Source organism: Eubalaena glacialis, chromosome 4 (genome assembly GCF_028564815.1).
Source record: "Eubalaena glacialis isolate mEubGla1 chromosome 4, mEubGla1.1.hap2.+ XY, whole genome shotgun sequence".
NCBI classification, from domain to species: Eukaryota; Metazoa; Chordata; class Mammalia; order Artiodactyla; family Balaenidae; genus Eubalaena; species Eubalaena glacialis.
This window is the reverse complement of record NC_083719.1, coordinates 183,048,899-183,062,639: the sequence shown is the minus strand read 5'-3', so window position 1 is coordinate 183,062,639 and position 13,741 is coordinate 183,048,899. Positions and strand designations below refer to the sequence as shown.

Genomic DNA, 13,741 nt, shown 5'->3' with positions numbered 1-13,741 from the left:
TGCTCAGAAGTGCCGAGAAGTTCAAGGAGGCCTCAGGTTCCAAGTCTGGGTGCCACAGAGCCCAATTTCTCCCATCTGTGACTCAGGCTGGGCTTTGAACAAAATAGAGTCCCCGTCTCAGTGGCTTGACTGGCCTCACCTCCTTCATTCTAGGCTGTGCTCCCATTGATATGACCATATAAGTCTACATTGGCCACCTCTCGGGAAAATCAGTAGACCCACACTGCATGCAGGCATCAGTGGGCTCACTCAAATCCTGTGTATCTTACTGGGGAAGTGATTGTTAATTCCACTGTACAGATAGGATTGTACAGGTACAGGGAGGTTAATGAGCTTGCATGAGGTCACACAGCTCAGAAATGACAGCACCAGGGTTTGATCCTGGGTCTATCTGTCCTCAAGCCCATGTCTTCCGTTCCTCTCACCTCCAGGCCCTGAGCCTGATTTCGATGTTTTTGCTCCACGCTGAGCCCTGGGCTGGGCCTGCCTCTCTGGGTCTGCCTGCCTGGGTTGCCCCTCCTACAGGAATGGTGACTGGGGCCATATGGGTCCCCAGCCAAGGTCATGGGGGGAAGACTCTGTGGTCAGGTCAGGAATCTCGCTTCTGGGAAAAATCCTCCCTGGGGAGCCACTGGAAGGAAGGGCAGAAGCGGGCTGCAGGGAGTAAGAAGCATCCAGCTGCCTTTTTATGACTCGGAGCCGGGAAGACACCCCAAGCACCCTCCAATCCGGGAAACGAGACACGATGGGAGCCCGTGCTGTCCCTCCTCCTCTCTTCATCTGGCGGCTTCAACCTCAGCTCAGCCGGCACTTCCCCCAGGGAGCCTTCTTGGATTACCACTGGCCGGGTCAGGACCCCCTCTGTCCGCATCCTTCCATGGGCGCCCCCTTCCATCATGGCCCCGATCACACTGGGTTGAAATACTTGGTTATGTGCCACCTGGCAGGGTGGGCATGAAACAGACCCCACTCCTTGGGACCCCACCACACCACTTCTCTGTGCCCGGTGACCCTTGAAAAACTGGGGCTTTGAACCTTGATGCTTGCCTAATACTGGGCCCAATGAAGCTGCCCACTCGCTCCCTGGCGCCCCCTCGCTGCAGGGCATACGCCTCTCAGCTTACCTCCAGGCAGCTCTGGGATCCCAGCCAGCCCGGAAGAGCTTTCTCCGCCCGCTGCATCCCCCATTCGAATATTTCTTGCAGACGCTTAGATTCTCTCATTTGGACAAACCCTCCCTTCCTCTTCTTGGCAAAGGGGCCCCAGACATAAGAAAGACACACTGGGGTATGGCCGCAGCCTGTGGCAAGCAAGCACTCCTTTTGTGCTGGGCTTGTTCTCACACTCAGCTCTATTCTGAGGCTCAGAAAGGGTGAGTGACTGGCCCCCAGTCACCCAGCTTGTGATGGGCAAGAGCTAAGATTCCAACCTGGTCCTATTTGGCTCCCAAAGCCCTGCAAATAGTACACTTGATATACAGGGTGGTGGGTCTTCAGTGATGGAGAGCACCCTGGGTGTTCCTGTTTCTTAGATGAGGAGACCGAGGTTCAGAGTGGCGATGCCAACAGCGCAGAGGCTGGGAAGGTCTTGGCCTGATTTCTGTTTTTCCATTTCAGATTTTGCAGAGAAAAATCTGGTGCCAGAGCTGGAGACCCACCCACCAGTCCCCTCCAACCCAGCCTGGGCTGGCCGCACAGCACCCTGGGAAGGCCCCACAGGACCAGAAGCTGTTTCTAGGGCAGAAATCACTCCTCTTGATGCTGGATGGTGGACACTTCAGCTGTCTGCCCGGGCTCTCTACCACCTGACAGCCCCCACCCAAATGGTTTCCTGAGGACCTGGGCTACTCCTTGAAGCTGGCAGTGCCAATCACGGTTCCCACAGCCCCTCTGCTGGCCCCCAGATGACAGGGTTCCTGCTAAACAGACCACCTCCTCGGGTCAAGATGCCCCAGCTTTGGAGACGGAGACCTGGGTTTGAGTCTAGGCCACTACCAATACCTAAAGGGATACAGTAGTAACAATTCCAGGGGAATTCCCTGGCGGTCCAGTGGTTAGGACTCTGCACTTCCATTGCAGGGGGCACGGGTTCGATCCCTGGTCAGGGAACTAAGATCCCACATGCTACACGCAGTGTAGCCAAAAAAAAAAAGAATTCCAGGGCTCACTGAGGGAGCATCCACGGAGCTAGCCCCGGCTACATGCCCAGTGCTGATGGCCTGGGTCATACTCCCTCATGGCTCACCTGGACCACTGCAGTCTCCTCTGCCCTGGCATCCCCCCATCCTGTCCTCCCCCGCCCCAAGTCTGTCCTCCCGCAGCAGCCAGAGGGCACCTGTGAGCACCTCAGTCAGGACCTGCCCCTCCTCCGCCCACAGCCCTCCAGGGCTCCCACCTCCCTGGGGTACAAGCCACGTCTCTCTGCTGCCCACAAGGCCCTGCACAACCTGCCTCATCCCCTCCCGGCCCTCCCCTCCTCCCTCTCTCCCCCTCGCTCACTCTGCTCCAGACACACGGCCTCCTCACTGTTCCTCCAACACACCAGGCACGGTGCTGCCCCAGGGCCTTTGCAAAGGCTATGCCTTCTGCCCAGGACACCTTCCTCCTAGACATGCATGGGGTGCACTCCTCAGCTCCTTTAGGTCTCTGCTCAGATGTCATCTCCTTGGTGTGACCTTCCCTGATGCCCTCCCACCCATTTAAAATGCAGCCCCTAAACCTCCACTCATGCTCTCATCTCCCTTCCTGTTTATCTTGCTCCCGGGCACGTCCACCATCCAGCACACTCAGTGTCTCTCCCTCACGATTATCAGCTCCAAAAGGGGGTGGGATACCTGTTTTGTCTCCCAGGTCTAAACCAGTGCCTGGCGCACAGTAGCTGCTTATGAAAAACCCACTGAGTGAATGAGAGCACAGCCCCACCCATGGTCACACGATAGAGCGAGGATTCGAACTCAGGACAGGATAGCTTCCAAACTCTGTGATCTCTACCCCCTCCTCACAATGGCCACTTTGCAGCCTCAGTTTCCTCACCTGTCAATGGGAATGATCTCAGCATCCTGCCCAAGGCTGGTTAATTATCACTGGAGCAAGATGTCAAAGTCGTAAATATATGATTTATTCCACTAGTGTAAGTTAAATCAGTGGTTGTCACGTGGGGGTGCCATTCAGGGGATGAGGCCAGGGATGCTACTCCGCACCCCACAGTGCCCAGGACGGCCCCCCAGTGCCCGAGAATGCTCTGGCCCCGACGTCAGCAGTGCCGAGGGCAGGGGAAACCCTGTGTTAAGTGAATGAATGAAAAACTACAAATGCTCAGCCCTCGGCCCACTATTCCCACTGCAAGGAATAGAGCAGAGAAGATACAGGCTCTGGGAGGTGACCAGATGGATCACAGCCCAGGCACGCCTGGCAGTGTGGGCTGATGGGTAGCAACCCGGGCTCTGGCGCCAGGCAGACTGGCCGATTCCTGGCTGTAAAACATAACCTCACTGTGCCTCAGTTTCCCCATCTGTACAATGGGGATGGGGAGAATAGCCTCCATCTCATCAGGTGGTGGTGGCTGATCTGAATGTGTTAGGCATTTACTACAGAATAATATAAAAACGAGAAAAAGCACGGATGGATGAGGCAGGTGTGTATGTCTCTGGTGTTCTCACCCAGGGGCAATAATTATCATGCTCGTGGTAACTCGGGATTGTGGGCCTACTGTGTGCAAGCAGCATGCAGGGGCTTATCGTGTGTCCTTGTCCCAGGAATGCTGGGAGATGGATGATGCTGAGTTTCATTCTGTCAAGGTAGAAACGGCCGCTGAGCGAGGCTGAATCACTAGCCCAAGGTCACACAGCAGGTTAGCAGCGAAGTCAGGATTCAAACCCAGCCTAACAGCAGATCCCAGTTTCTTTCCCTGCTGACCTGAGCCTTTTTGTCCCCATCAGCCTAATGACACCTCCTCTAGGCCCCTCGTGGTGGGATAGACCGTGGCATTAGGACTAGGACTGACGCTCATCCTCTCCACGTTACTGCCAGAAGCACAGCCTTGCCCATCCCCAAACTACACCAACCTCTTTCTTCACCTCCAGGCCTTTCTGTGTGCTAACACCTTCACCAGTAATGCCCTTTCTATTGGCAAACTCCTATACACCCACAAAACCCCAGCTCCAATGCCCTCTCTCCCAAGAAGCCTCCCCTGGCTCCGCCTGGGAAGGTTTGATTGCTTGTGTGTCTACCAACTGGGTGCTGGTGTTTCTACCTGTGGCAAGGGAAGGAAAACTCTGTGGCTACCTCAGGAGTGACTTCAAGTAAGCCCCAGTCCCCTCTGAGCTTTGGTTTCTCTCATGGAAAAATGGGGATGGTAATGAAACTAGTATGCTGGGTTCTGTGAGGTGGAGGGAGATGAAGCAGGTAAAGCCTGCATTTAGCACTGGGCTTGGTGCAGATTCAACGCTGGGCAAACAGACACTGTCATCACTGTCACTATGACTGCTTTTTCATACCATTCTTGTTATTCAGCTCTGCACCTCTCAGGACCCAGTGCACAGCAAGCATTCTACTCGGCCTCGTTCACAGAGCACAGAGGCTCTGCACGGCAAAACCAGCGCCTTCCCCACCCCCCCCCGGGGGTGGGGTGGGGACACGTGTTCACACGTGCATATGCAAACTCAAGACGCCCACACTTACCTTCTGTGGCACAGCCTCCGACCAGCAGGACCACGAGGAGGCCCATGGGACCAACCACAGATGCCACACCATGGCCCCAGGCAGGCGCCATGCTCGGCCGTGACCTGCAACCTCCAACCTCCGGCCCTGGAGGGGGGATGCCCCCCCGCCACGGTCCCTCACAGAGAGGCCTCAAGCCAAGCGTCAGTCGGGGCAGCGTCTGCAGAGATAAAAAGAGGGGCCGTGAGAGGAGAGCAGGGGAATCCAGGGGGCCTTCAAGGGGGAGGCAGCAGGAGGATCACAGAGGGGCAGACGAGAGTCACGGGATGCGAGGGTGAGGGTTACAGGACAATGGGGGAGGGTCAGGGGGCGACGATGCGGCAGAAAGAAAGCGCTGAGCCCCCACGATGAACTGAATGTTGTGTCCCCCCAAAATTATTATGTTGAAACCTAACCCTCAGTGTGATGGTCTTAGGGGCCTTTGGGAGGTGATTAGGTCATGTGGTGGAGCCCTTGTGAATGGGATTAGTGCCCTTATAAAGAGACCCAGAGAACTCCCTCGCTCCCCGCCACCATGTGAGGACATAGCAAGAAGATGGTCGTCTGTGAATCAGGAAGCAGGTTCTCACCAGACACCAATTCTGCCAGCGCCTTGATCTTGGACTTCTGGCCTCCAGAACCGTGAGAGATGTGTGTTGTTTAGAAGCCACCCAGTCTATGGCATTCTGTTATAGCAGCCAGAACAGACTGAGACAGCCCCTACCCCTGGCTGAGCCCCCGACCCCAGGCTGAGCCCCAAACCAGCACTGAGCACCCCCGCTAGAAAGCGCTCTGAACATCTAATTTCTCCCCCCTCGCAGGCTGGGCCGCCCACCCGAAGGAAGAGGCTCCAGCTAACACTGCTGAATGTCCCTACAAATCTGCCCATTCGGCCACCAGACGGACCTTCCCCCCAAACACACCTGCCCGCCCCTGCCCTGCTCTAACACCTCCCATGGCTCCCGTCAGCCCCACAGGAAGCTGCTCCTACTGGTCTCGTCCCCTCTCTCATGGGAGGTGCAGCCACACAGTCCCAGCTCAGTCCCACCCTGCTGTGCTCTCTGCTGGAAATGCTGTCCCCCCACTACCGCGTGACAGGTCTCAGCTCCACTGTCACTTCCTCTGGAAGCCCTCCCTGCCCCTGGCAGGTCAGCCCCCACCCCCAATTCCGCATCCCACGGCTTCAGAAATGACGGAGATCATCCTTCACAGCATTTACCCCAGTCTGCAAATCAAGTGAGAATGTTCATCACCCAGCGTCTGTTTCTCCGGTGAGAATCCAAACTCCTCTAGAGCAGAGGGGTCCTTCTCAGGGGCCAAACCCTAGGACGGCCCCCTCTCCACTCTCCACTTTGGCCAGGGCCAGGGTGGAAGCGGGGGCAGGAAGAGGCCCAAGGATGAGGCCCTCGTGGCCGGGTCAACCTTAAACACCCACCCCAGGCCATGCCCCAGGCGGGTCCGCACCATGGCCACGGGGACGGGTGCCACATAATCACGGGGCAGCCCCTGTGATTCTGGCTCCCGAAATATCCAGCTGTGGTCACCACACCCAGCCCCAGAGTGGCCCCAGGGGAAGGCTGGGCTGTTGGTGGCCGGGTCATGGCCCGGGGTGGAGAGTGGAGAAGGAGGAGGGTGGGGATAGGGGCGCTCAGCGGGCACACAGTCAGACCACGGACAGTCAGACCAGACAGAAAAGGATGATGCTTGCACATAGGCCACAGACAGACCCAGACACACGGTCAGACCACAGACAGAGAGGGAGACCAGACATAGTCACAGATGTACTTGTACAGTCAGGCAACAGAGATGGGTCCACATGTGTAGTCAGGCCAATAAAACTGACACACAGACCACAAACATGGACAGGCACAAAATCAGACCCCAGACACACAGAATCAGACAAGATACAGACAAAGGGTCACAATGGGGCAGACAATATATATACACAGTCAGACCACAAGCAGTCAGGTCAGAGACACACAGGTACATGCCAAGACCACAGACACACAGCCAGATGAGATATACACACAGAGTCACGGTCAGGCAGGCAATACACATACATGGTTGGGCTACAGGCAAGCATGAACACAGAGGCACATCGGAGCTCCACAGGGCATGGCAGGTAAAAACACACAGCTCACAGACTCGGATGCGGGCACGCAGTGGGGCTACAGAGATGGGCAGTCAGCAGAGCAAACTTGCATCCAGCCAGACAATATGCACACTGACACATAACGTCAGATCCCCCGCATCCACATGCACGTGCATAGACAGGCAGGCGCACAGTCAGACCACAGATACACACTGGGACCCAACCACGGGCCCTTTAAGAGCAAAAGTGGCTGATGAGGACGGTGAAGGTCCCAGCTGGGGAAATGGCCCATGGCCAGCTGGGGCCAGGGTGACCACAGCAGCTGGCCCCGACCACAGATGCACATCAGCTTGGCCACATCTGGGGAGGGGGCTCGGCTCTGGCCCAGACCACTTGGATCGGCTGCCCAGGCCCGCACAGAGCATCTGGGGAAACCGAGGTAGAATTTTAACACGGAGGGGCTCAAACCCACCACCCCGGGGCGGGGGGGAGGTGACCTCCCTGCTCTAGTCTCCTCACCTCCGATGCCAGCTGGCATGGGCAGGGGTCACCTGCATGAAGGGCCCTGGCCACGATGCCTCCCCCGCCCCCTATGCCCCATTGGAGCCAGGGGCAGCTGCCTTCTAAAAAGGGAGGCCCCTAATTACCCCCTGGCTCCTGCAGCCCCGCCTTCCCAATTACTGGGCAGGATGGGGCTGATCCAGGCACAGGCGGGGCCCAGCCATCAGCTCCCAACTCCCCCAAAGAGGTCATTCCAGCCTGCTGGGCCGGGGGAGTACACGGCACTGGGGGCTTTCAAGGCCTGGAGCAGGAATGGGGGTGGGAGGCGTGGGACAAATTCAGGGTGGAAAGGATCAGACAGAACACAGAAGGTTAAAAGTTCCAGGGTTGGGACTTCCCTATCGGTCCAGTGGTTAAGACTCTGCGCTTCCAATGCAGGGGGCGTGGGCTCGATCCCTGGTCAGGGAACTAAGTAAGATCCCACATGCCGTGAGGTACAGCCAAAAAAAAAAAAAAAAGTTCCTGGGTCTCTTAGGCCCCCATTCTCCCTGGAGGAACTTGCCATGGCAAAGCCCCAGACCCTCCCACCTCTTCCGGCTTCCTGCAAGACCCAGGGGTAGGCTCCCCTGCAAGGGGTTGGGGGAGAATATAAGCAAATTCTCTCAGCTCTGTCTCCAAAATCTAGGCTGAGACTGTCTACTTCTTACCCCTTCTTCTGCCTCTACCCAGTCCAGCCCCCTCATTGCTCACCTGGACCAATGGAGTCATCTCCTGCCATGCCACCCCCCACCCTGTCTGTCTTCCTCTCAATGCCAGAGGGCACCTATTAGCACCCGAGTCAGGTCCCGTCCCTCCTCCTTTGGTGGTAAAAGTCCAAGCCCTCCCTGATGCCCACAAGGTCCTGCACAACCTGCTCTGTCCCCTCCCTGCCCTCCCCTCCTCCCTCTCTCCCCCTCGCTCACTCTGTTCCAGCCAATGGGTCTTCTGGCTGTTCCTCCCACATGCCAGGCACGGTCCTGCCCCAGGGCCTTTGCACGGGTTGGTACCCTCTGCCTGGACCTCTCTGCCTCCAGATTTAATGTTAATATTATGAATTGACTGAGAATTAAAGGATGAATGGGAATGGGGGTGGGTGCCTCCACAGAAGGAACAGCATGAGGAAGGACAAGAAGCTATACGGAGCGGTCCTAGCAGGGAGATGGGGAGAGATTAGGGCAGAGCGGTGGCCACACACTGAACCCACAGAGCAAGGAACCCTAGGCAGCTCTGAGCAGGAGGGGATGTGGCCGGGTTGGCACCACGCCAAGCCTCCTCTCTGACGGGTCTTGCAGTAAAGCAGCCTGAGCCATCAGCCTCCCCACTGCTGAGAAAGGGAAACTGAGGTAGGTGCTTCAGAGCTGCACGATGCGGCAACCCCCAAGTTCTTGGAGGATGAACGTGGCCGTTAAGAAGGGAACAGCCACCCATGGGAGTCACAGGAAATAACTTGGGTGGGAAATGAGGCTGGGCAGGGGATGGGGAGGAGGGAAGGGAGCGGCCTCTGGATCTGGAACGCAGGGCCCCGGAAGGGTCCCTGCCCACCTCTGTGCCAGGCGCAGAGCTGCCCACCATCTGTTCCCAGCAGCCGGGCAGAGGTGGGCGCCCATCTTGCACAGATGAAGAAACTGAGGTTCACAAAGGAGCGGGGACTGTCAAGGACCACCGGCTGGGTGGGGCCTTGGTTCCAGAGCCCACGTTTACACAGGACTGTGTCCTTCCCTGGCCACTGTGTGACCTCAGGAAAGTGGACGACCCTCTCTGGGCCCGGTGCGGCCTGCTGGATGGCCTCTGGGGGCTCCCAGGCCTCGCTCACAGGGGGTGAGTGGGCACCCATTCCAGTCAGGTGCCGGGTGCAGGTCACGCGATCCTGGAGCCAGCTCTGTGTGCCCACGCCAAGCAGGGAGCATAAAAGGGTGATTGTGACCCAGGGCTGGGCAGCAAATAGGCTCCGTGTCACTCGTATGGGGCCGGGTGTCCCAGGGCCTGAGGACTCTGGGCTGCCTCTCCCTGCCCCGCCTGAGGGTCTGGTCTGTCCTGGGGGTCTAGTGGCTCACGTGCACAACCCCGACTCTCAGGGACTTCCCGGGGCCAGGGGAAGGAGAGGTGGGTGACACTGGCAGCAGGGCTGAAGGAAAAGTCCCCTAGGGACACACAACGTCTCCGCCCTCACACCCACGCCCCACACCTCTCCAGCCCCAAAGCCTCCCTTCAGGGCCAGGGGACTTTCCTGCTGCCTGGAACCCCTTTCCCAGGGCCTCAGAGCCCCTGGAGGGCAGGACCCGGGCCTCCAGCCTCCCTGGGTTGCTGTGTCCCCAAAGTGTGAGACAGGGTCCAAGCTCTAGCTCTGTAGCCCCTGGTGGGCTCCAAGGGGCTCTGGTCAAGCCCCTCTCCCTCCTGGGGCCTCAGTGTCCCCCCACTGGGCAACGGGCTCAGGATGCAGCCGGGTGGGACTGGCCCTGCCACCTTCCTGGAATGGGCTAAGACCAGGGCTGAGGGATCTGCCTTTAGTTGACTATCGATTTGTACTGAGTGCTGTCCCCAAGGGTCCCCACCGCCAGGAGCGGATGGGCAGGGCAGCTGGGGAGCGAGGCCCAGCCCCAGAGGGAGTAATGGGTAACGCCAGCTGGGTGCCCCCCTCCACGTGCCTAGCCCTCTTAAATGCTCCCCGTGCTTCCTTCTGTTTGACAGCAGAGGAAATTGAGGCTCAGAGAGGGCTAGCTGCACATGGAGGGTCACGCAGCGTGGAGGGGCTGGGCTGGGTTAAGATTTGAGGCCAGAGACCAGCTCTCAATCAAGCCCAGAGTCCACGCTCCCTGGGTGCCCAGCCTGCCAGGATGGCCCCTGCCAGCATGTCCCCCACGCCGGCTTCATGGAGGAGCCTGAAACACCAAGATCTGGGTGCACCCCTGCCCTGCTGCCCACACCTGCCAGGGCTCCCCAGCGCCTCTGCTCAGCGTCCCGGGCTTGCCCTGCTGCTTTTTCCCACAGGTCACCACAGTTCTCAGAATGCACCGGTCCACCTCTGGTCCTTTCTCAATACAGGTCCTCCTTCCAGGGGGCCCACCTGTCAACTCATCCTTCAAGCCGTAGCCGCAGACCTACCCACCCCAGGCTGAGACTGCACTCTTCCCCCAGCACTGGGATCCCTCCTCTGCCCAGTCTTGACCCCCCCCAACCCTGGGGCTGGAAGTAGCTGTGTTCGACTCTGCCCCTCCTCTGCTCTAAAATCTTCCATGGCTTCCATCAAAATCCATTGAAATCTAGATTCTTAACCTCAGCCTCCAGAACTGCCGACTCCATCATGTTGCACCCCGACTGCCCTGTTTGCCCTATGGGTGTCCCTACTCACTGCCTTTTGGCTCACACAAGGATATCTGTGCACGCTGTTCCTTCCACCCAGCGCACCCTTCCTCGTTCTCCATCAGACCTCAGCCTTCACGCTCATCCTCAGGTCTCGGCTGAGCTGGCACCTCCTCTAGGAAGCCCTCTTGGATGCCACAGGAGGGACCAGGGTCCCCTCTGGGCTCCCTCAGCGCCGGTGTCTCCCATCCCAGCTCTGCTCCTGTCATAGACCCATCATCCTCCAGGATGGGAGTCTTCTCCCCACCCTAGGAACGTGCATTTATTAGACACCTACTACATGCCTGGCCCCACTTGACGCTTTACCCATACCATTCCTGTAGTCATGTCCATTTCAGAGAGGGAAACTGAGGCCAGAAGGAGCCGCCACAGGCAGCAGAGGCCAACGTAGACATGGCCTCCAGGTGCAGTTTACATCTGCTCTTGGTTGGGGGGGGGATGTCTGCTCAAGCCTTAAGGGATGGAGGTGAGACTCAAGGAGGGTCAGCCCAGGAGTCACAGGAAGCCCCTCTAAGGTCGCCCAGGACTCTAAGTAGGAATCCTGGGAAGCAGGATTCTCCAGGCAATAATGGGGGGTTCAGAGGCATGGAGCTTGGAGACAGGTATGGAAAGTGGGACGGTGGGAGCTGATATGCCTGCCCAACCCCTCAGCTTATTAAAGCCCCGACTAGGCACAGCATCGATCTGGAGTCCATAAGCCTGAGGGGCACAGGGACAAACTGAAAGAGGAAAACTTTCTGTGAGTTTTGGGGAGTGGCTAAGAGCAGGGATCCCAGCCACTAACCCCCCACCCCCAGCCCAGCAGTCCTGCCACCTCCTCCGCGGAGCGGGTCCCCAGCGGAAGGAAGGATGCCAAAGCACCCACCCGCTATCAGAGTACCGCCCCCCCTCACGGCTGGCAGCGAAGGCTGCCCCAGCCTGGCTCCGCCCCCAGGAGGTGGGGGAAGAGGTCGGGCTGGGGGCCAGGCGGGGGAGGGGACCCCACAGAGCATAACGGTCTGGAGTTTTCCAAAGTACGAGAGCGGCCGGCCTGAACGGGGTGGGGGCGGCGCGCCAGGCAGCGGCTGGCTCGAGCTATCCCTGGAGGGCAGCTGGGCCAGGCCGCGCGGGGTGGGGGTATGGGGGGAACCCGGGGTGGGGGGCTAGGAGACGGACAAAGGCCAGTGCAGACTGGGCCTCGAGGTGGAAGGGGGTAGCGACGCACTCACCCTACGGCTCAGAAATCGGGGCCCGGGCCCCGCGCTGCCTCGGCCGGGCCCGCTGCAGCCCTACCCAGGGTCCGCCCGGAGCGCAGCGAGAACTCGGAGACGCCGAGGCGCAGCGAGCTCGGCCTGGGGGCGGGGCGGGGCCAGGGGCGGGGCGGCCAGGGGGTGGGCCCGGGGAGGGGGCCCCAGAGCGAGCCTCGGGCGGGGCCCGGCCGGAAGTAGGGCGGGGGACCAGTCGGGACCCAGATCAGCGGGCACTGAAATCCTACGTGGATGGGGGTCCTGTGTCGGGGAGGCCTCCAAGGAGGTCACTGTGTCCCCCGCAACGTGCACAAACATGAGAGGGTGCCCCCAGTGGCACAGCTCAGGACCCTCCCTTTGGAAGCCTGATGCCAGAGGGATCCCCTACCCTGCTCCCCCTTCCCTTCCAGGCGCTGATCGTGGCCATGGCAACGGATGAAAGGGCTGGATGCTGGACAGGGCGGCAGAGGGCTCCCCAAACACACCCAAATACAGGAGGTCGAAGAAGGGGCAGAAGATCCCCTCCCAGTCTGGGTTGGATGGCAGAGGCCGCGCCCCCTACAAACACAGAAACCCACAGGGTGGGGGAGGGGCAAAGGCACAAAGAGGCTTCTCTCCTGCTGGGAGTCCAGTTGGGGTCTGGGGGGGATGAACGGGGACACCGTGGCAGAGGCCTCAACCTTAGCCACAACCCTGGAGGGGGGGGGAGCGGAGACCGCAGGGCCAGATTGGAAACAGATGGGGCCACCGTGCCAGGCCACAGACACCCGATCCCGAGCCGGGGGGGGGGGGGGGGGGGGGGGGGTGGCAGAAGGGGCGTCCCCACCCAGGCAGCCAATCCTGGCTGGCGCTGCTGCCCGGTGCGGGTTTGAAAACTCCAAGGGAGAGGCCGGGAACGCCGAGCCCCAGCGGGTCCTGGGAGCTGGGGGGGAAGCGTCAGGGAGGGGTAGGGACCCTGACGGAGACCCAAGGGCAGCCGCCGGGGCGGGGTGGGAGGCGTTCCCCCAACTGATCCCATCCCTGGCGAATTGGGATCAGTTCCACCATTAGTGCTCTGGACGACTCCCATAGCCTACGTGTACTGAGATCTTAGTATATTCCAAGCCCTGTGACGGCTCACATCATCCCACCATCAATCAGCCCCATTAACCAAAGGGGTTAGGGAGGAATAGAGAGAAATTACCAACGTCAGGAAGAGCAGCGATTCGAACCAATGTTTGGGTCCAGAGGCTAAGCGTCCTTACCCACAATGCTACAGAGGCCTGGAGCCAGAAAATGACAAATCACTATAAATTTAAAGCCCAGGAGGAAACGGCAGTGCTGGAGACAGACAGGCCCCAGCCTCTAGAAGTGGGACAAAGAACATGGGCTTTGATGGGCAGCACCCAGGCAGCTGCTTGAGCCCCGAGGCACCCCAGATAGGGACAGGGACAACTCACTTCCCAAGGTGGCCCATCCACGCCCTGCTATGGCTGTCTTGGCAGGTCCACCCCCCATCTCTCCCCAGCACCAAATGCACCCTCCCCTGGGTGATCTGCCCTTTCCAGTCCTGCGCCTCAGTCCCTCGCTTTGCAAAATAGAGCATATAATCCCACCTCCCCTAGCACTGGGGAGGCGTGCACTGGGGTCCTCAAAGCACGGAGCACAGAGTAAGTGCTCTGTGAATGTCTGCGTGCAGACTCTCCACCTGCCCCTTCTACATGGAGCGCACAGTAGGTGCTGCTAAACACGAGATGCTCCAACATCTCCCCTCCCCCACACAGCCCTAACCCTGGGAGGCCCACAGTTGGTGCTTCATGGAGGTGGGACCCCTGGCGCCACAGCAC

The 13,741-nt window shown here is 59.2% G+C and overlaps 1 protein-coding gene across 1 annotated transcript in view; it reads right to left on the bottom strand.

Annotated features, from left to right (window-relative positions):
• The window catches only part of PTPRS (protein tyrosine phosphatase receptor type S), a 161,555-nt gene that overhangs the window by 59,839 nt on the left and 87,975 nt on the right, over window positions 1-13,741 (bottom strand). The window contains exon 4 of the mRNA XM_061190682.1: window positions 4,680-4,878. Within this exon, the coding sequence (XP_061046665.1) occupies window positions 4,680-4,878 (199 nt within the window). The remainder of the gene's footprint in view (window positions 1-4,679; window positions 4,879-13,741) is intronic.